The sequence below is a fragment of the Neoarius graeffei genome, chromosome 2 (assembly GCF_027579695.1).
Source record: "Neoarius graeffei isolate fNeoGra1 chromosome 2, fNeoGra1.pri, whole genome shotgun sequence".
NCBI lineage: Eukaryota > Metazoa > Chordata > Actinopteri > Siluriformes > Ariidae > Neoarius > Neoarius graeffei.
In genome coordinates this window covers 86,707,878-86,733,497 of record NC_083570.1, presented here as the reverse complement: position 1 = coordinate 86,733,497, position 25,620 = coordinate 86,707,878, and the positions used below count along the sequence as shown (strand labels likewise).

The window sequence follows — 25,620 nt, the reverse complement described above, 5'->3', positions numbered from 1 at the left end:
CATCTATCAGCGCAAAAACAGAAGAGCAACTTGCCAAAGCTTTTCAATGTAAGCAAATTGAAAGACCCAGCTACAGCTGAACAGTTGCGAGAGACCATCTGTCAAAACCTACCAAGTAACCATGCTGAAAACTGGTCCCTTGAGGAGCAGTGGGAGAATCTTTGTGATGATCTATATGCCAGTGCTAAGATCACCGTTGGCTTCCAAAAGCACAGCCACCGGGACTGGTTAGATGAAAATAACCCCACCATTATGAACCTCCTGCATCGAAAGCAAGCTGCTTCCCAAGCTGTCCTCGGCAGCGACACCCAGGAAAACAGAGAACGCTATAGACAAGCCAGGAACATCTGCCAAAAGGAGCTTCGCCGTCTTCAAAACCAGTGGTGGCTGGATCGCGCCAAAGAAGGTGAGCAGTATGCAGAAAGGCATGACTCTAGATCCTTCTTCCAATCAGTCAAATTTGTATATCAGCGGCACCAAAGTGGCATCTGCTCAATCAATGATGACCAAGGTAACCGGCTGACAGAAAAAGAGGGCATCTTGGCTCGTTGGAAACAGAATTTCAGCGATCTGCTGAATCAACCTGAAACAGCAAATACTAACGTCCTCGATGAGATAATACAGGAAGAACCACTCAGCAAAGTCACAATACCCCCAACCATCAAGGACGTTAAGTTAGTCCTCGACTATCTGGCCAACAACAAGGCCCCTGGCCCAGACAGTATTCCTGCAGAGATCCTCAAAGCAAGCAGACCAGCCCTTCTCATGGAATTCCGGGACCTCCTTCTTTCCATCTGGGAGGAGGAGAGAGTGCCTCAAGATCTGAAAAATGGTAACATCACCATCTTCAAGATGCAATGCCGCTTTAACTGCAGTAACTACCGTGGGATCACACTTCTATCTGTCATCGGCAAGCTATTTGCTCACGTCATCTTGGACGGGGTGGGGCCTTGCATTGAGAAACACCTCCCCAAGGCACAATGTAGCTTTAGAGGCGGCCATGTGACCAGTGATATGAAGGTCGCTATCCGTCAGCTTTTGGAAAAGTGCTGAGAACATCATCATGAACTGCACGTAGTCTTCATGGACTTAGTAAAGGCTTTTGACACGGTTAGCAGACCCCTTATGTGGGCACTACTGCAGAAGATCAGAATCCCTCCCAAAATAGTTAACATTATCCAAACCTTTCATGACAGTATGGAAGCAAGAGTACTGGTTGGTGGAGAATTCACTGAATCTTTCAATGTAACCAAAGGCCTTTGTCAAGGATGCATCCTAGCTCCCACGCTGTTTATCCTCTTGTTCTCATTTGTCCTCCAACACGCCCATAAATCCATCAGGGAGTTCAGTGTGGAGATAAAACACAAGCTCAACGGCAGGCTTTTCAATCTTCAGAGACTCAAAGCTAAGTCGACAGCAACTTCAAGACTCGACGACTTTCTCTATGCGGATGACGCTGCATTGGCTACCAGAACTGCAGAGTCCTTACAGGAAGGCGTCTCAGCATTGAATAAGTCTTGCAGGGCCTGGGGTCTGACAATCAGCAAGCCTAAGACAAAAGTAATGCACGTTCACTGTGACCAACCACCCGTCATCACCATCGATGGGTCTGAGCTAAAACGCGCCCAAACATTTACATACCTAGGAGGCAATCTGTCTGACGATGCAAGCCTTGACTCGGAAATCCAGCGACGAGTGTGCTGCGGTACAGCTGCGTTTACTGCACTTCGAACTAGGTGCTTCAACAGAAGGAGGCTTACCCTATCTACCAAGCTGTCTGTATATAAAGCCATTGTTCTACCTTCACTCCTCTATGGATCCGAAACATGGCCAACGTTAGCACACCACATCCAAAGACTAGAAGTATTCCACCAAAGATCGCTTCGGCAAATAATGAATGTCAAATGGTGGCAGCGCGTGCCAAATCCATTACCACTGAGACCATGCTTCGTAATAACAGACTTCGCTGGTTGGGCCATGTCTCACGGATGAGCGACTCCAGAATACCTAAACAATTGCTTTTTGGGGAGCTCAAGCTGAGTAAACGCGACAGGGGGTGCCCGCGAAAACGGTGGAAAGACTGCGTTAAAGAAGACCTGCAACTTTTTGGGATTGACAGCAAAAACTGGTAAAAGACCGTGCAAGAACGACATGAGTAGAGATGCGCTCTCCACTCTGGCAAGAAGCTTTGTGAAGACGGCCTCCAATCCCGGGCAGCAGAACGTCGCAGGAGGAGGCACCAAAGGGCTAACAAGAGTCCCCCATCGTCATGAAGTGACGGGGACCATAAGTAAGTGTAATATATAAATAAATAAATTTATATATATATATATATATATATATATATATATATATATATATATATAAATAATCTGGGTACTGTGGGGGTACCCCACTAAATATACTCAGTCAATAAACTGTAGACTTTTCAGTGGACTACAACCAAGGGAATGCGATGTAGTCAACCATTTATCATGTCCCAGATCAAGCCGCCATTTTTTCACAAATTTGCAGAATTTTTGCCAAATTCTGAATAGGAGTATTCACATCAAAGATTCAGTTCTCTCTGTATTCTTTCTTTCATCATTTTATTTAAAATTAAAACCAACATCACCATTCAAAACCGTATAGTTTATTGACTGAGTATATTTAGTGGGGTAAACGGCTGACTACATCGCATTCCCTTAAAAAGGTTGTAGTTCACTGAAAAGTCTACAGTTATCACTAATTGTATTTTAAGTTGTAACTTTATACACCTGATTGGTGTGCTCACAGAATAATCATAACCGTAATAAAACATCATGCAAAATATTTGATCACCATTGAAACTCCATTTTCCACATATCCAAAACCAATATGATCGTGTTTTTTGATCTAAATGGAAAGCCTCAGGGTCAAGATCACTACCTCACCAAAAGTAGTAACTTAAAATCACTACGCCATATAAAAATTTAGTTATAAATCTGCGATTTTGTTTTTTAAAACAAAAGCTGTAAGTTAGTTATAGAACATGTTTCTTACAGAATACGTTACAATGGTAGCTCGTCTTGTATACATTTCTGAGCTATAAAATGAGTTGTGGTCTATTTTTTACCGTAGCGTGTTATTTGTGTGCGGGGAAGGACACACATTAACAATTTGCATGTGTAGAATGGAATTTTCCACTCCAACAGTTAGAAGTTGACTGTGCTTCCATTTGCGGCCTTTCTGTTACGCAGGCGATCTGTTCGGACGTCATCACTGAAAAGGTGAATTTTGACAGTTTTATTTTGTTTTAGTCTTGCAGTATAAGGCAATAGAACGTTTCTTTTCTTCTTACTTTCATATTTCGTAGTGTTTGCGTATTTTTGGCCGATATTTTGCAACCATGGTCAATTTAGATCGAACTTTTGATAGAATCTACGGCCAGTCATTTTGCCCCACCCCCGCCTCGTGCTCCCTCCGGTGCGGTAGTGATGTCCCGTTGCTCGCGCGCCGCAGCAGAGACCTGCGCGACCTTCAGCCAGTACAGTTGCTGTTCTTTTGCCACCACTGTTGTTCTCATCTTTCTGGTGTGTTCTTGATTTTTCCATTGTGTCCTACTTCGCCATATCAAATACCCAAAATGTATCATATTCATATTTAAGTGAATAATCAATTCAGTCATCATAACTTGGCATTTTTAACCCAAGCAATCAAAAAGAGGAAATTTATTCAATATTTTCACTCATCTGTGAAGGAGGGGCTTTAATTCTTCATGATGGAGTTATTTTATATGTAAATCAATTTTACGAAAGCATTTGAATTGTAATCAAAAAAAATTCCACAGTGGAGGCCAGATAAAGCAAGATGCTATCTTTATTCTTATTAAACATGACAAAAGAAACATTGAGTGTTAGGTAAATGCAAAAAAAATTGTAAAATTAGAAAACGTCTTTTTTGACCATAATGTCCCTGTCCCGAATGAGAGACCAGTTTCTGAGACAGACCCATATATATTTATTTTCAGGGCTCTGCTGTTATTTCTGGATGTACAACCTCAGTTCAAAAACAGTTGGGACACTGCGTAAAACTTGTAATAAAAACAGAATGCGTTGATTTGCAAATCACAGAAATCCTATATTTCTTTGAAAATAGTAAAAAGACAACGTATGTTGAAATGGAGAAAATGTATACAAGAAAAATATATCCTCATTTCGAATCTGATACCAGCAACAGTTCAAAAAAGTTGGGACAAGGGCATCTTTACCACTGTGTTGCATCAACTCTACTTTTAACAACACTGTAAATGTTTGGGAACTGAGGAGACCAATTGCTGTACTTTTGAAAGTGAAATGTTTAATAAATGTGACAAATGTTTTCAATGGGACACAGGTCTGGAGTGCAGGCAGGCCCGTGTAGCACCCAGACTCTCTTACTATGGAGCCATGCTGTTGTAATACATGCAGAATGTGGTTCGGCATTGTCTTGCCGAAACGAGCAAGGCCTTCCCTGAAAATGACATCATCTAGATGGCAGCATATTGCTCCAAAACCTGTACTGTATCGTTCAGCATTAAATGGTACCTTCCCAGATGTGCACTACCCCAATACCATCACAGATGCTGGCTTCTGAACTGTGCACTGTTAATAAGCCGGATGGTCCCTCTCCTCTTTAGTATGGAGGACACGATGTCTATGAGTTTCATAAAAAATTTCAAATTTCAATTCATCCAACCACAGGACAGTTTTCCACTTGGCCTCAGTCCATCATAAATGAGCTTGGGCCCAGAGAAGGCAGTAGCACTTCTGTGTATTGTTTATATATGGTTTTAACCTATGTGCTAAACCTATTAGCAAATCTGTAATGATCACATTGCTTTGTAAAAGTTTTCAAGCATGGGAACCTCTTCATGACAGAGTTTACATTCTCAAGTTTCCTAGTGACATGACAAGCTGCCTTTGAGAGAGAGTGTTGCAGGCAAGGGAATGACTTTATTGTGGCTATAATATAAGGGATAATGGGAACTAACTTGTCTCGCAGACGTTCCACAACATTACCTCTAACTCTAAAACATTAAAAAGTGACGTGTATTCTATTAATAAATGAAACATTGCAATCATTGGCAAATTGCTGTGGTACAAGTGGAATAACACACTCAGGACCAAACTGTTACACGAAAATAATACACTTTGGTAACATTTAGGTAGGTGGTAGCAGGGTCTGTTGTGAATTGTCTTCTGATAGCAGTGTCAGCTGCAATGCACATTACTGGTCCATAATGTTTTCAGAAGTAAATTATTAAATAATCCCTAGAAATGGATATTTATGAACTGTTTTATCTGAAACTATATAGAATGACTGCAGCCGATAAACCACGAGGGAGAATCTAGGCCACTGCAAGCTGAGCTGTGGTTATATGCACATGCTGAATTCGTGGGAAAATATTTCAGTTGAAAGATCTGCACAGGCCAAAACTTCATTCAGAAAACAAAACAAGAAATAGGAATCTTGCTCATTTCAGAATGCCTACAAAAAGTAAAGTAGGTGCTTTGGAAATGATTAGACTGTAGCTAAAATAAAAGGTATGGTACTGAAGAAGCCTTTTCTACTACTACTCAATACTGCTCTATTTAACAGAGTTCATCTCTGCTGTCTGATGTAAATACACCTATTTGTATTTGACCACGGCTGTGAAGAGGAAAAAAAAACAAAAAAACAAAAACACCACAAACACACATACCGCTGCTATATTAATATATACACATTTTCTTATCTATTCTGGGAATCCATTTGCTCAAGTCCAATACTAACTGCTCGCAGACAATTGGGCTCGTTCTTATTAGTCCCACATCTTGGTGTGTACAACTTAATATAAATCTTGTGTTTTTGAAATTATTTGGCAGATGCTTTCTCCCTTTAGGAGTTAGGTTAACATGGGGCGGCCTTGGGCTGAAGTGCCCTTGAGCAAGGTACCTAACCCCTGACTGCTCCCCGGGCGCTCTAGTGTGGCTGCCCATTGCTCTGTGTGTGTGTGTGTGTGTGTGTGTGCGCGCGCGCGTGTGTTCAGTGCTTCAGATGGGTTAAATGCAGAGGATGAATTTCACTGTGCTTGAAGTGTACATGTGACAAAGGTTCTTCTCTTCTTCTTTTGACTCAAAAAGTTGTTGAAATCTCTTCTCGAGGTAATGCCAGGTAGAAAAGCACACAGAAGGGGGAAGATGTATTGTTCGGCATTGAACATACAGATAAAGACAATAATTTTTTAATAACATTTTTTGCTATTATAATCAGTTCCAAACCAGTACCACCTTCAAGAGAAAAAAAACCCTGCTCACTCTATGCAAGATTACATATCCTCATCACTGAAACAGGAAGTGTGATGGCTAAGTCTGTAGAACAAACTGCGAGGTTCAAAACAGAATATCTGAGAATGTGTAACCAGTCAATCTACAGCAATGAGATTGGGATGATCCTGAGAATGTAGTTTTATTAATTTTCCTCCAAATTAATAACTTGGTTCTAGCTTATGGCACATGCAAAAAGAATGATGACATATGAATGATGTTTGCTACGGAAACTTACGAGACTGTATAACAAATGCAGCCACTGTTCCACCACAGTCAGAGAACTCTGGATAATTGTCCATCAGCTTGGAGAGCAGCTCCTTAACAGCACTGGGAACTTGGTCTTTAACAGGATTTTTCCCTTCTGCCTCAGACACACAAAAGTCAGTCCTAAGATCTTTTGGTCAAATATCCAGAAGAGGTTTCTTGTTCTTGCTCATCACAATTTCAAATTATACGGTAATAAAAATATATTTACCAAACATGACCCTTCTAGGACGGATGGCTGAGGCCGTGGAGTTTTGCTCCTTCACCGGTAGAGGAGGAGGACTCACTGATAACCAGATACATGAACAGATCAAGACAAAGAAATACCAAATACCACAAGTAAATACAGTGGTGCTTGAAAGTTTGTGAACCCTTTAGAATTTTCGATATTTCTGCATAAATATGACCTAAAACAACATCAGATTTTCACACAAGTCCTAAAAGTCGATAAAGAGAACCCAGTTATAGAAATGAGACAAAAATATTATACTTGGTCATTTATTTATTGAAGAAAATGATCCAATATTGCATATTGTGGCAAAAGTATGTGAACCTTTGCTTTCAGTATCTGGTGTGACCCCCTTGTGCAGCAATAACTGCAACTAAACGTTTGCGGTAACTGTTGATCAGTCCTGCACACCGGCTTGGAGGAATTTTAGCCCATTCCTCCGTACAGAACAGCTTCAACTCTGGGATGTTGGTGGGTTTCCTCACATGAACTACTCGCTTCAGGTCCTTCCACAGCATTTCGATTGGATTAAGGTTAGGACTTTGACTTGGCCATTCCAAAACATTAACTTTATTCTTCTTTAACCATTCTTTGGTAGAACGACTTGTGTGCTTAGGGTCGTTGTCTTGCTGCATGACCCACCTTCTCTTGAGATTCAGTTCATGGACAGATGTCCTGACATTTTCCTTTAGAATTCGCTGGTATAATTCAGAATTAATTGTTCCCTCAATGATGGCAAGTCGCCCTTACCCAGATGCAGCAAAACAGGCCCAAACCATGATACTACCACCACCATGTTTCACAGATGGGATAAGGTTCTTATGCTGGAATGCAGTGCTTTCCTTTCTCCAAACATAACGCTGCTCATTTAAACCATAAAGTTCTATTTTGGTCTCATCCATCCACAAAACATTTTTCCAATAGCCTTCTGGCTTGTCCACGTGATCTTTAGCAAACTGCAGACGAGCAGCAATGTTCTTTTTGGAGAGCAGTGGCTTTTTCCTTTCAACCCTGCCATGCACACCATTGTTGTTCAGTGTTCTCCTGATGGTGGACTCATGAACATTAACATTAGCCAATGTGAGAGAGGCCTTCAGTTGCTTAGAAGTTACCCTGGGGTCCTTTGTGACCTCACCGACTATTACACGCCTTGCTCTTGGAGTGATCTTTGTTGGTCGACCACTCCTGGGGAGGGTAACAATGGTCTTGAATTTCCTCCATTTGTAAACAATTTGTCTGACTGTGGATTGGTGGAGTCCAAACTCTTTACAGATGGTTTTGTAGCCTTTTTCAGCCTGATGAGCATCAACAACGCTTTTTCTGAGGTCCTCAGAAATCTCCTTTGTTCGTGCCATGATACACTTCCACAAACATGTGTTGTGAAGATCAGACTTTGATAGATCCCTGTTCTTTAAATAAAACAGGGTGCCCACTCACACCTGATTGTCATCCCATTGATTGAAAACACCTGACTCTAATTTCACCTTCAAATTAACTGCTAATCCTAGAGGTTCACATACTTTTGCCACTCACAGATATGTAATATTGGATCATTTTCCTCAATAAATAAATGACCAAGTATAATATTTTTGTCTCATTTGTTTAACTGGGTTCTCTTTATCTACTTTTAGGACTTGTGTGAAAATCTGATGATGTTTTAGGTCATATTTGTGCAGAAATATAGAAAATTCTAAAGGGTTCACAAACTTTCAAGCACCAGTAGAGCAATTTTTTTCCCCTTTTACAGCAATTAGTAGTGCAATATACCATAAATTGACACTGCCAGCACTGTCCATTATCAGCCATGTCCAAGTTTCTGCTTACAACTAAACATTGTCAAAGATGATGCATTAAATAGCATAACTCAGCAACTGTGCAATTTTTAAATGATTTTGTTCAGGAAAAAGTTACAATTTATGTATTTTTTTAATTGTTGTGACGCTCCAAAAATTTATGAAAAACAATCAATATTCTTGATTTGACTTGGGCATATTTTCAAAGAAATAATACCAGCAGGCCTTTCAATTACATAATTTGGGTTACACACCAATTCTGAATTTGGGCTTTGTCCATCGTGATGCAGGGTAATTTGGGCTGTTCTGCACGCGCAAAGTGCTGTTTTCCCAGTGCGCTGTGTTTAAACCTGCTGCTGCTTTTTTAGCTACAAAGTTATGAATAAATAAAGAAATCCATGAATGTTATTTTTACCTTTATTGCTAAATATCTACAGCATTAATCCCTCTTGATGTACATGTACATGACAAAAATAATTAGAATACAGTTAGTTAGTATTTAAAAGATGTGTTGGGGCCTGAGGAGCCTGTGAATGAAAAAGCAAGTTCTGCACTGCTGCCATCAAAGAGACAAACCTGTAGCAGACCTGCGACACAAAAGGTTTTTCAGTCACATCACAGGAATCGACAGTGCAATTCACAATATGCAATCAGGTAAAAGATCTTAGTTTAAATGAAAGGCTGGCGTCTAAGACCATCATCAACAAGAGGACCAAGCTCCAAGTCACTGATTCCACCCACACTTACACAACTGTGTGGATTTAAGATGCAAGCTGTATCTTAAATACACACAGTTGTGCTCTGAATAGCTCTCTTTTATTCAGTATTTTGTCTGATTTAAATCATATGGCACGAGGTATCAGAGAGATATTGCAGTTGAGGTCAGATAATGTGGGATATAGGGCTATTTTTAGGTTTTTAAATGATACAGGAATTATTCAGAAAATTTAGCACAACAGGGGAGTAAACGTTCTGGTTCACACTCCAGTCCAGAAGGTGGCGGTAATGCACCTAAAAGCTGTTTGCCAACCGCCATAAAACAACATAAAAGAAGAAGAAAGAAGATTTACCAAATGTGGAAATCCCGCTCTAGTCATCAGTACGCAAGTCTCGCTCCTCCACGAAATCATGGCGTGCCGATCGCCGTTGATGTAGAACTCGTGCTCTGCACGAGGCTTACGGCTAGTTCGACGAACCCGAAACAACATGGGAATTGTGCGGATTTCGCGTCAATTATGAGAAATACATCCTAATTCTCACTAATTTCAGTGTTTTTAAAGAAGAAAGTCAAGACATCGGGTTTTATACAGCCAAGTTTATTTAAATCAACATTTCGGGGTTTTTCTTTTTTTTTTTTTAACTTTTGGTAGCATATTTTCGGTGCTTGACCTTAATTTGGGCGCCTTTTTAGTTCGGGCGCCTACGACGTTATCCGTTGCAGGTTTCATGTAATTGAAACGCCCGGCCAGTTAAATGTTTTAAAAAAAAAAAAATGCCCTGACATTTTAGGGTGTGCTACACCTGGACATATTTTTCTGACTTCCGTGGCTATAAAGATTTTGCTGTAGAACTTGCAGCATATCTTCACATTTCTGTATGATGTACAGTGGTGCTTGAAAGTTTGTGAACCCTTTAGAATTTTCTATATTTCTGCATAAATATGACCTAAAACATCATCAGATTTTCACACAAGTCCTAAAAGTAGATAAAGAGAACCCAGTTAAACAAATGAGACAAAAATATTATACTTGGTCATTTATTCATTGAGGAAAATGACCCAACATTACATATCTGTGAGTGGCAAAAGTATGTGAACCTTTGCTTTCAGTATCTGGTGTGACCCCCTTGTGCAGCAATAACTGCCACTAAACGTTTGCGGTAACTGTTGATCAGTCCTGCACACCGGCTTGGAGGAATTTTAGCCCATTCCTCCGTACAGAACAGCTTCAACTCTGGGATGTTGGTGGGTTTCCTCACATGAACTGCTCGCTTCAGGTCCTTCCACAACATTTCCATTGGATTAAGGTCAGGACTTTGACTTGGCCATTCCAAAACATTAACTTTATTCTTTTTTAACCATTCTTTGGTAGAACGACTTGTGTGCTTAGGGTCGTTGTCTTGCTGCATGACCCACCTTCTCTTGAGATTCAGGCCCTGTCCACACGGCAACGGATTCAGGTGAATCTGATAAAATTGTTTATCGTTTCGGCCTGGCGTCCACATGGCACCGGCGTTTTGGGTGCCCCAAAACGAAATCTTTTGAGAACGGGTTCCAGAGTGGAAAAATCTGGCAACGGCGCCGTTGCGAAGTCGTCTGGATGAGTAGAACGGATTTGTTTACGATGACGTCACAACCACATGACTGTGAGTGCTTCACGCCAGGTAGAAGTGTAACAAACTCGATGCGAGTTGTCAACAAATAAAAAGGAAAAAAAGGAAAAAAAAGGCGCGATCTCACCTCTTCAGATGTTGGTTTAAGTCTGACAATACATTCCTCAAAAAGGGCGTAGAAGAACAAAAGTAATCCATCAACGTGTAGCATTCAATTTATTCCGGACTATTAAAGAATTCTGGAGGATATCAGAATGTTGGCGCACCAGCTTCCATCTACCCCCATTCATTCCTCTTTCCGCGTCTCCATTCAAAAAACGAGCACGTGATTTAAAGGGACTATAGCCATAGGACAGGGAGTGAGAAGGTGTGTGCGTGTGACAGTGACAAGGAAGAACCTAGGCTCATGCTCGCCCTGAATTTCTCTTAAAGTGAAGGCAGAAGAACGTTCAGCACCTGGCCAGGCTTTCTATGTATTAATTTACATAGACGTTTTAATATGAAATATAAATAAGTGTCTTAGACAATAGATACTATTTTATGCTACTGATTAATAATCAAAACTTTATGTGGCTGATGCTACAGAAGAAGGGGTTTATGCGCATGCGTCATACTTCTATTGTTCTGGTGTCTCCGATGGGACCGTCTTACAGCGCACGTAGCGGTGTGGCATGTGTATTGCATCGTTTTCAGCAAGCGTTGCGTTGCCATATGTACCTGATATTTTACTGATCCGTTGCCCATGTGGATGCAATATTTAAAAAAAAAAAAAAAAAATCTCGTTGCCATTGTCGTGTGGATGTAGCCTCAGTTCATGGACAGATGTCCTGACATTTTCCTTTAGAATTCGCTGGTATCATTCAGAATTCATTGTTCCATCAATGATGGCAAGCCATCCTGGCCCAGATGCAGCAAAACAGGCCCAAACCATGATACTACCATCACCATGTTTCACAGACGGGATAAGGTTCTTATGCTGGAATGCAGCGTTTTCCTTTCTCCAAACATAACGCTTCTCATTTAAACCAAAAAGTTCTATTTTGCTCTCATCCGTCCACAAAACATTTTTCCAATAGCCTTCTGGCTTGTCCACGTGATCTTTAGCAAACTGCAGACGAGCAGCAATGTTTTTTTGGAGAGCAGTGGCTTTCTCCTTGCAACCCTGCCATGCACACCACTGCTGTTCAGTGTTCTCTTGATGGTGGACTCATGAACATTAACATTAGCCAATGTGAGAGAGGCCTTCAGTTGCTTAGAAGTTACCCGGGCGTCCTTTGTGACCTCGCTGACTATTACACGCCTTGCTCTTGGAGTGATCTTTGTTGGTCGACCACTCCTGGGGAGGGTAACAATGGTCTTGAATTTCCTTCATTTGTACACAATCTGTCTGACTGTGGATTGGTGGATTCCAAACTCTTTAGAGATGGTTTTGTAACCTTTTCCAGCCTGATGAGCATCAACAATGCTTTTTCTGAGATCCTCAGAAATCTCCTTTGTTCGTGCCATGATCCACTTCCACAAACGTGTTGTGAAGATCAGACTTTGATAGATCCCTGTTCTTTAAATAAAACACTGAAGAGAGATTCACATACTTTTGCCACTCACAGATATGTAATATTGGATCATTTTCCTCAATAAATAAATGACCAAGTATAATACTTTTGTCTCATTTATTTAACTGGGTTCTCTTTATCTACTTTTAGGACTTGTGTGAAAATCTGATGTTGTTTTAGGTCATATTTATGCAGAAATATAGAAAATTCTAAAGGGTTCACAAACTTTCAAGCACCACTGTATATTGTTCTACAAAGATGCGTCACACCCCAAGTACAAAATGAATGTATTTAACCCACCCATTACAAAGCCAAAATTGGGAGTCAATGGCTTCGCACACAATGGACAGAGCATCACTAAAGGATCCCTAATGGATGTTATCACATTAAGGGGAAGTGAAATTTTCCAAATTTGAATAAAACATTGTTCAAGCAATCTTTTGCACTGCTTGTATGTTAAAATAACAGCACCAACTAAACTTTGAGTTATGAGTTTCAGATATGCATTATGAGGACAATATTTTATCTTTTCAATCACTGTAAAAACTTACACACAGATAAAACTGAATTTCCAGGAAGTGAAATGATCCACAAAACTAGATAATGTTTACCAGAAGCATCAGGAAGTACAGTGTCATTCTCCAGATTAGACAGTAGCTCCTCCACGGCCAACTGAGCTGCTTTGAGCCTGGCCTCTTTCTTATTGATGCCCATCCCGGTTTTATACTCCACTCCATCAATCACAGCACAGAATGCAAAATAGAAACCAATTACTCCTCCTGGTAAGAAAAATTGTAGGAAAATCATTGTTTCATGTTGTTATTGTTATTTTATTCTTCCACATGAAAAAAATGTGGAAGATGATACAGCTATATTTTAACTTCCTGTGATCTATTCAAATATATAAATCAATACATGGCAAAAATCAAACTACCTGTAGTTACTGTCTCCTTCATCTCCACCTGGAACTGTAGAACCTGGGAGAGCTGGTAGAGGAAAGACACAGCATGAACCTTTCCTCTCCTGTACTTGTCAATCAGCTCTTTGGGGATTTTTTTTGGTTTGGGGCCTGTTGAATACACAAGCCACGTTAGAAAGAAGTTGGACTTAAAAATTCATAAATGACAATGAATAGTGATTTTACGATGAAAGACTAGCAAACGTTGGACTCCTGAGTGGTGCAACAGAAACCCATTTGCCCCTTCATCCTCAGGTCAAGTCCCAGCCCATGAAAGCAAAACTAGCCACTCTCAAGGAGAGACAGGTGGCCTGCTCTCTCTTCCCTATCAAGCATGTGATATCTTTCTTTCACCCTCCCTGATTGACAGTTATCACGTGATTAGGGAGAGAAGCCTGATGGATGGGAACTACATAATGGCCAGGACTAAATTAGGCAGAACCCACTTGGTTGGGGGGCATTCTGATAGCAGTGCTACTGACCTGGTCATGTGTGTTGCACTGTATGAATGAATCAAGCAGTGATGGTGTGTGTTCTAACACTTCAGTGTCACTGCTCTGTTGAGAAATGGTTCAGAAATATTCTTAGCAAACCTGAAATAGGGCTAAAAGATCTAGCGAACTCAATCTGCGTTGTAGTTAAGCACATACCAACAAGATGGACTAGCACCATGCTTAATAACCTTATCTGCACCTGATTTCAGCAACCCCCAGCCCCCTAGCGTGTGCACATACACAATGACACTGCCATGTCAATATTACTACTGCACTGAAAATGGTCCATAACCCTAATAATATCTGGTCAGCAGCAATCCTGTGAACAGGGTAGAGGCACACAATAGTGTGTTTAATTTACATTTATTATTTTCCAAATGCATTCATTCAAATCAACTTACAAGTAACCAAACAAACAAATTTCAGACATATACGTACTATACAAGTGGGCCAGGATACACTTGTACATTTTAAGCCACTGACCAGAAACAAGCGCATAGCGCTTTACGAGACAAGACAGAACCACAGCTAAGTACAATGGGTTGGAGTAAATCCGATACTCAGGAGTGCTATAAACTGTACTCATAAAACAGGAGCTGGTTCTTGTGACTCAGCTGTTTTTAGACGAGGAATTGCAGGCTTGATCCAGTGAGCTGCTGTTGGTGTTGGTGAATTCAAAAGCAGGTTGCTGGACTAAAGAAGAGAAGCCTGCTGGTGCTGCCATGTTGCTATTCAAGATGTGTGCAAAAGTGGCCCCTCTGGATACACGATACGCTGCTCCTCGTCCCAACATCTTCTGGCTGCTGGAAAGTATAAGTGTAAGTGTCGAGATGATGGAAGTTTGGAATATTAAGTATACGACATGTATACTAAGAAATACCTTTCATTGTTTTCTTTTTTTTATTTTCTAATTTTCCTAGACATTTAAAGCACATCATGAAAAAGAAAACATTAAATATGATATCAGATATGGATATATGCATTAATATACAGTGGTGCTTGAAAGTTTGTGAACTCTTTAGAGTTTTCTATATTTCTGCATAAATATGACCTAAAACATCATCAGATTTTCACATAAGTTCTAAAAATAAATACAGAGAACTCAGTTAAACAAATGAGACAAAAATATTATGCTTGGTCATTGATTTATTGAGGAAAATAATCCAACATCTCATATCTGTGAGTGGCAAAAGTATGTGAACCTCTAGGATTAGCAGTTAATTTGAAGGTGAAATTAGAGTCAGGTGTTTTCAATCAACGGGATGACAATCAGGTGTGAGTGGGCACCGTTTTATTTAAAGAACCGGGATCTATCAAAGTCTGATCTTCACAACACGTTTGTGGAAGTGTATCATGGCACGAACAAAGGAGATTTCTGAGGACCTCAGAAAAAGCGTTGTTGATGCTCATCAGGCTGGAAAAGGTTACAAAACCATCTCTAAAGAGTTTGGACTCCACCAATCCACAGTCAGACAGATTGTGTACAAATGGAGGAAATTCAAGACCATTGTTACCCTCCCCAGGAGTGGTCAACCAACAAAGATCACTCCAAGAGCAAGGCGTGCAATTGTCGGCGAGGTCACAAAGGACCTCAGGGTAACTTCTAAGCAACTGAAGGCCTTTCTCACATTGGCTAATGTTAATGTTCATGAGTCCACCATCAGGAGAACACTGATCAACAATGTTGTGCATAGCAGGGTTGCAATGAGAAAGCCACTGCTCTCCAAAAAGAACATTGCTGCTCGTCTGCAGTTTGCTAAAGATCACGTGGACAAACCAGAAGGCTATTGGAAGAATGTTTTGTGGACGGATGAGACCAAAATAGAACTTTTTGGTTTAAATGAGAAGCCTTATGTTTGGAGAAGGGAAAACACTGCATTCCAGCACAAGAACCTTATCCCATCTGTGAAACATGGTGGTGGTAGTATCATGGTTTGGGCCTGTTTTGCTGCATCTGGGCCAGGACGGCTTGCCATCATTGATGGAACAATGAATTCTGAATTATACCAGCAAATTCTAAAGGAAAATGTCAGGACATCTGTCCATGAGCTGAATCTCAAGAGAAGGTGGGTCATGCAGCAAGACAATGACCCTAAGCACACAAGTCGTTCTACCAAAGAATGATTAAAGAAGAATAAAGTTTATGTTTTGGAATGGCCAAGTCAAAGTCCTGACCTTAATCCAATTGAAATGTTGTGGAAGGACCTGAAGCGAGCAGTTCATGTGAGGAAACCCACCAACATCCCAGAGTTGAAGCTGTTCTGTATGGAGGAATGGGCTAAAATTCCTCCAAGCCAGTGTGCAAGACTGATCAACAGTTACCGGAAATGTTTAGTTGCAGTTATTGCTGCACGGGGGGGGGTCACACCAGATACTGAAAGCAAAGGTTCACATACTTTTGCCACTCACAGATATGTAATATTGGATCATTTTCCCCAATAAATAAATGACCAAGTATAATATTTTTGTCTCATTTGTTTAACTGGGTTCTCTTTATCTAATTTTAGGACTTGTGTGAAAATCTGATGATCATATTTATGCAGAAATATAGAAAATTCTAAAGGGTTCACAAACTTTCAAGCACCATTGTACGTAATAGAAAAGGTCCAACGAATTTAAATCTCTCATGTTTTTGAAGTCTTACATTAACAACAAAATATACAAAAAGTCAACAATAATTCTTGGTCTTTTGGCTGTTCCCTCCCATCTTCTTTTCTGTAGCACCAACCATCCTCATTCACCACATCCATAAATCTCATCTTTGGCCTTCCTCTTTTCCTTCTACCTGCCAACTCCATATCCAGCATTCATTTCCCAATATACCCTGGATCTCTCCTCTGTACATGTCCAAACCATCTCAATCTCACATTGTCTCCAAGCCGTCCTACATGTCCTGTCCCTCTAACGTTCTCGTTTCTAATCCTGTCTAAACCTCAGCATCTTCAGCTCTGCTACTTCCAGTTCAGCCTCCTGCCTTTTTATCGGTACTACTGTCTCCAAACCGTACATCATCGCTGATCTTAGTACTGTCTTATACACTTTCCTTTTCACTCTTGCTGGCAACCTTCTGTCACAAATCACTCCTGACACTCATCCATCCATCCCAACCTGCTTGTACTCTCTTCACTACTCACCTTTACTTTGTATATCTGAACTCATCTCCTCTGACCACCTCTATTCCTTGTAGCTGTACCATTCCACTACTCTCACCCTCATTGACACACGTACTCAGTCTCACTCCTATTAGCTTTCATAATAATAATAATAATAATAATAATCTTCTTCTTTTGGCTGCTCCCGATTAGGGGCCGCCACAGCGGATCTTTCGTCTCCATTGCTCCCTGTCTTCAGCATCCTTCTCTACCACACCTGCCACTTTCATGTCCTCTCTCACCACATCCATGTATCTCCTCTTTGGCCTTCCTCGTTTTCATGTGCCTGGCAGCTCCATCCTCAACATTCTCCTTCCCATATGCTCTGCATCTCTTGTCAGGATGTGCCCATACCATCTCAGTCTCATCTCTCTTAGCTTAATTCCCAAGCTCTCCACACGTGCTGTCCCTCTGATGTGCTCGTTCCTTATCCTGTCCAACCTCCCATCGCAAACCTTAACATCCTCAACTCCGCCACCTCCAACTTTGCCTCCTGTCTCTTCTTTAAGGGTATGGTCTCCAATCCATACATCACAGCTGGTCTCACTACTGTCTTATACATCTTACCTTTCACTTTTGCTGGGACTTTCCTATCACAAATGACTCCCAAAATCCTTCTCCAACTTCTCCACCCTGCCTGCACTCTCTTTCTCACCTCACTATCGCAGCCCCCATTTTCCTGCACAGTTGACCCCAGGTACTTGAATTCACCAACTTTCTTTACGTCTACTCCTTGCATCTTCACTACACTCTCATCCCCATTCTCATTGATGCACATGTATTCTGTTTTGCTACTGCTCACCTTCATTCCTCTTCGTTTCATAATAATAATAATAATAATAAATTTTTTTTCGCTGTCCAAATCCTGCGCTCTGATTGGCTGGCAAGTGGGTCCGTATCCTACGGTACGGACCCCTGGTGACTCGCTCATTCACAACAACAACAAACATAGTAGCAATTTTTGTCAACATTTATCTTTTTTTATAAGATTTATTTATAAGATTATCAAAAATCTTATGTGATGTGTAACGAATAAGTAGATTTTGTGGAATTTACCTTTAAATCTCTCTCTTTTTTTTCTCATCTGTACCTTCTCTATTTGTACCACATTTCCAATGTCTGCTGCTAATTCATGTACGAGTGACTATCCTGTACCAAAATGATTTCTCTTAATGTCTCCTCAATTTCTGAATACTCCATTTCCCACACATTACTGCTGCTGTTCTTTTCTGTTGGTTTTAGGTTTTTCTTCATGTTGTTTGACACTATTTAATTATTTTGAGTTGTTGCTGGGATAACTCACCAAGTGCCACATATTTTTTCAGGTTTTATAACTGGGTGATTTTATCGTACAAATATGGAAAAAAAAAGAAATAATTGTATTTATTTTTTTCGCGGTCCAAATCCTGCGCTCTGATTGGCTGGCGAGCGAGTCCGTATCCTACGGTACGGACCCCGGTTACGGACCTCTGGCGACTTGCTCGTTCGCAACAACAACAAACATAGTAGCATTTTTTGTCAACATTTATCTTTTTTTATAAGATTTATAAGATTATCAAAAATCTTATAAATTTTTGCCAGCATTTCTCAGGAGAATGGCATTAATTTTACAGCATGGATAGCGATAACGACAGTGTTCACAGCGAAAGCGAGTTTTACTACCCTGAGGACGAAGAAATAAAACATTTCAGGAGAAAGCTAAAAACCTGTAATTTACTAACACCGAGCAAAAACATGGCTGAATCCTGAATGACTCAATTTTGTATAAATAGGGGACTACATAGGCGGCAAAATGTAGTTTTTTCCTGCCAAGGAAGTGCACTTGTATACCGAGGAGGAAGCCATTTGCATTACAGCCGTGAATGAGGATTCAAAATAGCATTAATTTTACAGCATGGATAGCGATAACGACAGTGTTCACAGCAAAAGTGAGTTTTACTACCCTGAGGAAGAAGAAATAAAAGAAAACATTTCAGGAGAAAGCTAAAAACCCGTAATTTGCTAACAGTTTGATCTCATTAGTTAATGAGGCCCATTTTGAACCATGTTATCCTAATACATAATATTCATGGATTAAAGCAAAAAAAAAATTATTTGACTGAAAATTTACGGGGGGGGGGGTTATGGGTGGATTTCGATGAAATTCTGAGAATGGTTAACTTAGAACTGATAACTTTATTATCAATTAATTAATGGATTAATATATTCAATTTATTGCACTTTCTTTCCATTGCTTCCGTATATTATTTTTTGTGGCAAACCACACAAATGCAAGCGCCTGGAATGTTTAGTTTTTTGCACCATGAACTAAATGGCTTTCCGTTTTCACCTATTTCATACAGCCAAGCCCACCTCCACTTGTTTTCTACACCTTTATCGATGGCAGACACATCAGTGCCTTCTTTCATGTAAAGCGCATCCATGCTGCCGAAACCGAAAGCAGAATGACATGCTCCTCTATGCTCGACGTCAATATAGAAAAAAGCTTGGCTCTTCGCTTAAATTAAAATTTGACCTTACTTTGTGTTGAATACGACTTCAAAAACAATTCAAGATTTTATTAAGAGAAATATTGTGGCCAACACGAGTGTTAAGTTACCTAAAAGATCGCGTGAAGTTGGCTGCTATCTACTTTGCGTTCGTTCTCATTTTCCTCCATCATTTCATAGGCCAGAAACAGATGTTTTGACGTAATTTAACTGAGTAGGCTATGATTATTATTTAACCGTAGTCTTCTAGACATTTTGACTGTTTGGGGCATTGAACGCTGGTGTATGATTTTCAGGGAATAAAAGTTTAGTGCATGTCGGAACATCATTGCGCTCGCAGCCTCCAACGTCCTTTAAATTGTGATATAACGTAGGCTATAAGGCACGGTTCTAACATACCTTACACATTGGCCTAACGAAAATAATAATTGTTGGGGCGTCTGCTGATTTGTTAGCTATAAATTTAGGTCTAATTACTTCTGACAGTCTGCAAGCATTGCACCGTCGGGTCTTCAAGTCTGGCTGAAGCAGAGGAGCGGGCTTTCCGGGCTTTATTTTTTCAACATGCTCTATTTCTATATGTCCAGGTTTGAACTAAGTAATTTTGGCGAGATTTAATTTAATACAAAACAGAAATGGTCAGACACAAGCACGCCAAGCACATGGGAATGTATTTTGCCAATTTTGACAGCGCATGTTTTTTTAATGCCGCACCGTAGACAGCGAACGTTTAAACATGATCAAACATAGGAAATGAACGACACAAAGCATGGCTCAAAAACAAAAAAGTTAAATAAACCCTGCTGATAGTTGACGGTGTTGCAACACATCAGTGTTATAACCCAATCTCTACCCGTCATTTTAATTCTCCTCGGATCAGCACCGACCTCACATTTGGCCTTGGGAGAGTTCAGTTGACGGAAATCTGTCACACGACGGAAAACTTTAATCCATGAATATTACGTTAGGTAAAAACTTTAAACCAGTACAATCTCTTCTTCAAAGTTTCACCAAATGGCTTTATTTATGCAATATAAAAGGTCATAAATATAAAAGGTATAACTTTGGTCGAGCAAAAACATGGCCGAATCCTGAATGACTCCTATTTGTATAAATAGGGGACTACATAGGCGGCAAAATGTAGTTTTTTCCTGCCATGGAAGTGCACTTGTATACTGAGGAGGAAGCCATTTGCATTACAGCCGTGAATGAAGATTCAAAATGGCGGCTCGGCTCTCCCTTTCGGGCGCTCTCGTTTTCTGTTAGAATTTGGGAAAGAAAAAAATAAATATATTATTTACCAGCTTAAGGTCGGTCCGTATGGTGAAATACCGTGACCGAGGCCCTACTTTCAAAACCTCGGTCACGGTATTTCACGATACGTACCTCCCAGCTGGTAAATAACATATATATAAATTTAATAATAATAATAATAATATACTTTACCACGTCTGAAAGTGACTGGCTTTAAATTGAGACCTGTACACACAAGGAAAATAAAAGCTGAGTAATGATTCACATCAACTTTCTGTCTGTCCTCCCTTCAGCTTGCTAGCGCCTCCATGCTAACTGCCACAAAACGGAAGCACTCGATATTGTAGCCTTCAAAACATTTACAAATATACCACTTCAAAACTGAATACCAACTCAAATACAATTTACATATGAAATAACGTCTAACAATAAAAGTTGTACAGCGCTTTACAGCTTCTATACGGTATATTTAATTAGCTAGCTAGCTTAATGGCGTGCTAGTTTACCTCAGCTTCTAGCTAGCAAATTTAAATAAAATAAAGAGTTTTTTAAGCATGTCAATCCCCGAAACATTAATTTCATATTATTAAAAAAAACAATGACAGAAATGTTAATCTTGTCGCTTACAATGGTGAGAATTGTTTGTGTGCAATGGACCCGACTGAGCTTCAGATAACTTTGGCTCGATCCCAAATCACTCCGACTCTCTCTAGAGGACTCGTTTCATACCTGCTGTCACCTGAGTGCGGTTATTCAGGGAAGATGCATTTGAGATTGTGACTTCGTATCAATTTCAGTACATTTTATATGAAACTTGAGGCACTTTGAGCCTGAGATGATGAACACTGACTGGAAAAAAATGTAGAAACGAATTCTGCTTGCAAAGATTATTTGCATTTGATAGACTGTTATTATTGCAAAATATAATGTATACTACTACTAATAATAGTAATAATAGTTGTCCTCATCAGCAGCAGCACGGTGGTGTAGTGGTTAGCCCTGTCGCCTCACAACAAGAAGGTTCTGGGTTCAAACCCAGCGGCTGGTGAGGGCCTTTCTGTGCGGAGTTTGCATGTTCTCCCCGTGTCCGCGTGGGTTTCCTCTGGGTGCTCCGGTTTCCCCCACAGTCCAAAGACATGCAGGTTAGGCTAATTGAAGGAAAAAGAAAGAAAGAAAGCACAACTTTATTCATCACACACTTGTGAAATTTCCACTCTGCATTTAACCCATCTGAAGCAGTGAACACACACACATACCCGGAGCAGTCGGGAGTTCCGTGCCTCCCATATTAACCTAACCACATGCCTTTGGGTGAAACCCACGCAGACACGGGAAGAACGTGCAAACTCCACAGAGAAAGGCCCTCGCAGGGGCGTCGTGGATCAGGTGGATGGGGCGCCGTGCCATGGATCTGGGGACCCGGGGTCTCTCCTGCTCGTTTCCTGTCTCTGCACTGTCCTGTCCAATAAAGGTGAAAAAAGCCCAAAAGAAAAAAATCTTTAAAAAAAGAAAGGCTGGGTTCAAACCCAGAACCTTCTTGCTGTGAGGCAACCACTACACCACTACACCACCGTGCCACCCAGTTGAAAGAAAGCACAACTTTATTTATCACACACTTGTGAAATTTCCTCTTTGCATTTAACCCATCTGAAGCAGTGAGCACACACTTGAGCAATGAGCACACACATACCCAGAGCAGTGGGCAGCCATGCTAACAGCGCCTGGGGAGCAGTCAGGAGTTCGGTGCCTCGATCAAGGGCACCTCAGCCCAAGGCCGTCCCATACTGGTGGCTCTAAATTGACCGTAGGTGTGAATGTGAGTGTGAATGGTTGTTTGTCTCTGTGTCAGCCCTGCGATGACCTGGCGACTTGTCCAGGGTGTACCCCGCCTCTCACCCATAGTCAGCTGGGATAGGCTCCAGCTTGCCTGCGACCCTGTAGAACAGGATAAGCAGCTACAGATAATGGATGGATGGGTAATAATAATAGTTGTCCTCATCATCATCATCGGCACAGTGGTGTAGTGGTTAGCATAGTCACCTCACAGCAAGAAGGTTCTGGTTTCAAGCCCAGTGGCCAGCGGGGGCCTTTCTGTGTGGAGTTTGCCTGTTCTCCCTGTGTCTGCGTGGGTTTCCTGCGGGTTCTCCGGTTTCGCCCACAGTCCAAAGACATGCAGGTTAGGCTAAGTGGTGGCTCTAAATTGACCGTAGGTGTGAATGTGAGTGTGAATGGCTGTTTGTCTCTGTGTCAGGCCTGTGATGACCTGGCGACTTGTCCAGGGTGTACCCCGCCTCTCACCCATAGTCAGCTGGGATAGACTCCAGCTTGTAGAACAGGATAAGATGATGGATGGATAATAATAATAGTTGTCCTCATCATCATCGGCACAGTGGTGTAGTAGTTAGCATAGTCACCTCACAGCAAGAAGGTTCTGGGTTTAAGCCTAGCGGCCGGCGAGGGCCTTTCTGTATGGAGTTTGCATGTTCTCCCCGTGTCTGCGTGGGTTTCCTCTGGGTGCTCCGATTTCCCCCACAGTCCAAAGATATGCAGTTAGGTTAATATGGGACGGCCTTGGGATGAGGTGTCCTTGAGTGAGGCACCGAACTCCCAACTGCTCCCCGGGCGCTGTTAGCATGGCTGCTCACTGCTCTGGGTATGTGTGTGTTCATGCATGTGTGTGTTCACTACTTTAGATGGGTTAAATGCAGAGAGGAATTTCACAAGTGTGTGACACAGTTATTCTTCTTCTTAATCATCATAATTTTTATTCATCTTCAACAACCGATTCCTGGTCAGGGTCAGAGAATCCAGAGCCAGTTCCCGGAACACTGGGTGTAATACAGGAATTAGTCTTCAGTCCAATCACAGGTCACCATGGGTGTGTGTGTATGTACAGTAGCTAGCTAATTAAATATACTGTATACACACACACACTCCAAAAAGTGGAAAATACTTCAAGAATTGCACTTTTGTTACCACATTTTTGTGGAGTACCGTGTTTGTACTTTCAGGTATTATTGAAATGTAATAATTGTACTCGTCAATTTACAAACAATTTTTTTTTTACATTTTACTTGTTATATTTTCATTTTGGCTTTCAAATTACTCATTAAAAATCTGACTACTTCTTCTTCTCTCCTACTTCTTCTTCTTAGTCTTCTTGCATGAGGTGCATGGAGCCAACCAGGTTTGTCAGTGCCCTCCATCTGGATCTGTCCTGAGCCAGTTTTCGGACTTGGTGCACTGGTGGTGCCACATGTCTCAAGATCTCTGGCTATAATGTTGAGCCAGCAAGTGCGGGCAGCCCCTCTGGGTTGCTTCCAGCCAGCATGATGCGGGTCAGAGTCGAGGACGGCCCAGGTAGGATGCTCTGGGGGAAGGCGCAGGATGTGTCCAAACCATCTAACTCTACACATTGCTGCAAGACAGGAGGCAGGAGGCTTTTGAATTTGATCTTGGATCTCTTGGTCGATAATGTGCTCATATCACTTGGTGCCTTCAATCCTCCTGAGGGCTCTGCTGTCGATCCTGGCCACCTGGGTGTTGTTTAATGGTCAGGTCTCGATCCATACAAGAGGACAGGCAGCACCAAGGAGTTGTAAATGCGGAGTTTTGTCCTTTGGGAAATGTGTTGATAGTGCTACAGGGGTCTCCATAGTGACTGCATGACTGCAGATGCCAGTGCTCATCGTTGATCAATCTCTGGTCTTAGGTCACCCATTTTGGATACTGTCAAGCCGAGATATTTAAAAGTTGGTACGAATTTTACAGTGGTGTTCTCAAAGTGGAGAGGTGGAAAGTCAGGGCCATCACCAATATGCATAAACTCTGTTTTGGACCAGTTGATGATAAGGCCAAGCTTTTTGGCCGCTTCAAAGATACTTAGGACATCTTTGAGCTGTTCTGGCATGTCAGCTAGTAGGGTGGTGTTGTCCACATATTCAAGGTCTGCCAAGGTGTATTCACCGAAAGACACTCCTGGGACACGCTCACAGACCCTCGTCATCAGGTAGTCGATGACACAGTTGAAGATATCTGGAGCAGCAACACAGCTCTGATGTACTCCACTGATGATGGCGAACCACTCTGAGTTTTTACTATTCACATAAATGCATCTTTCGGCACTGTTGTACTGTTTGTTGGAAGAGGGTGATAATTTTGGTTGGTGCACCAAGGGTTTTATTACTGCAAGTTGGCCTAGTGGTTAGCGTGTCTGCCTCTCGATCAGGATTGCGAGTTCTACTCGTGGTTGGGTCATAACAAAGACCATCATCAAAAAGGGTACCTACTACCATCTGGCAAGGCACGCTGCAATACAGATGTGAGTGGAGAGTCAAACTCTCGCGGTTACCAGAGGACTAGCCCCCCACTGTTAGCCTAGCTATGTAATAGGCGAGAGGCCGAGGGCTACAGAAACAGAGATCGGCGCCACCCTATGTGCCATATGGTGCAGGAAGGACTTTAGACTTTTTTTTTTAAACCAAGGGTTTTCAGGATCTTCTGTAGTGCCGAGTAGTCTACTGTGTCAAAGGCAGCCTTGAGGTCAATGAAAGCAATGTACAGGTGACAATTCTTCCTAAATTACCTTGTCTTTTTAATGATCAAATGGAGGGCTGAGATGTGATCAGTGGTGGAACAGTTGAGCACGAAGCCTGCTTGTTGTGGATGGCATCTGCTTCTGATAGCTGGTATTGCTCTGGTAAGTAGGATGCCAATGAACAGTTTGCCAGGGATGGAGAGAAGTGTGATGCCTCTATGATTGCTACATACAAGACCCTTGGAGCTTCTGACTCTC

At 41.4% G+C, this 25,620-nt stretch overlaps 1 protein-coding gene across 1 annotated transcript in view; it reads right to left on the bottom strand.

Annotated features, from left to right (window-relative positions):
- adad1 (adenosine deaminase domain containing 1 (testis-specific)) overlaps window positions 1–21,664 on the bottom strand; it is a 61,902-nt gene extending 40,238 nt beyond the window's left edge. Inside the window, exons 1-7 of the mRNA XM_060910207.1 lie at window positions 21,453–21,664; window positions 21,018–21,050; window positions 14,546–14,733; window positions 13,413–13,547; window positions 13,090–13,257; window positions 6,784–6,858; window positions 6,544–6,669 (exon numbers count right to left, since the gene is read on the bottom strand). Coding sequence (XP_060766190.1) covers window positions 6,544–6,669; window positions 6,784–6,858; window positions 13,090–13,257; window positions 13,413–13,547; window positions 14,546–14,723 — 682 coding nt within the window. The 5' untranslated portion in view covers window positions 14,724–14,733; window positions 21,018–21,050; window positions 21,453–21,664. The remainder of the gene's footprint in view (window positions 1–6,543; window positions 6,670–6,783; window positions 6,859–13,089; window positions 13,258–13,412; window positions 13,548–14,545; window positions 14,734–21,017; window positions 21,051–21,452) is intronic.
- Between the last annotated feature and the right edge of the window lie 3,956 nt (window positions 21,665–25,620).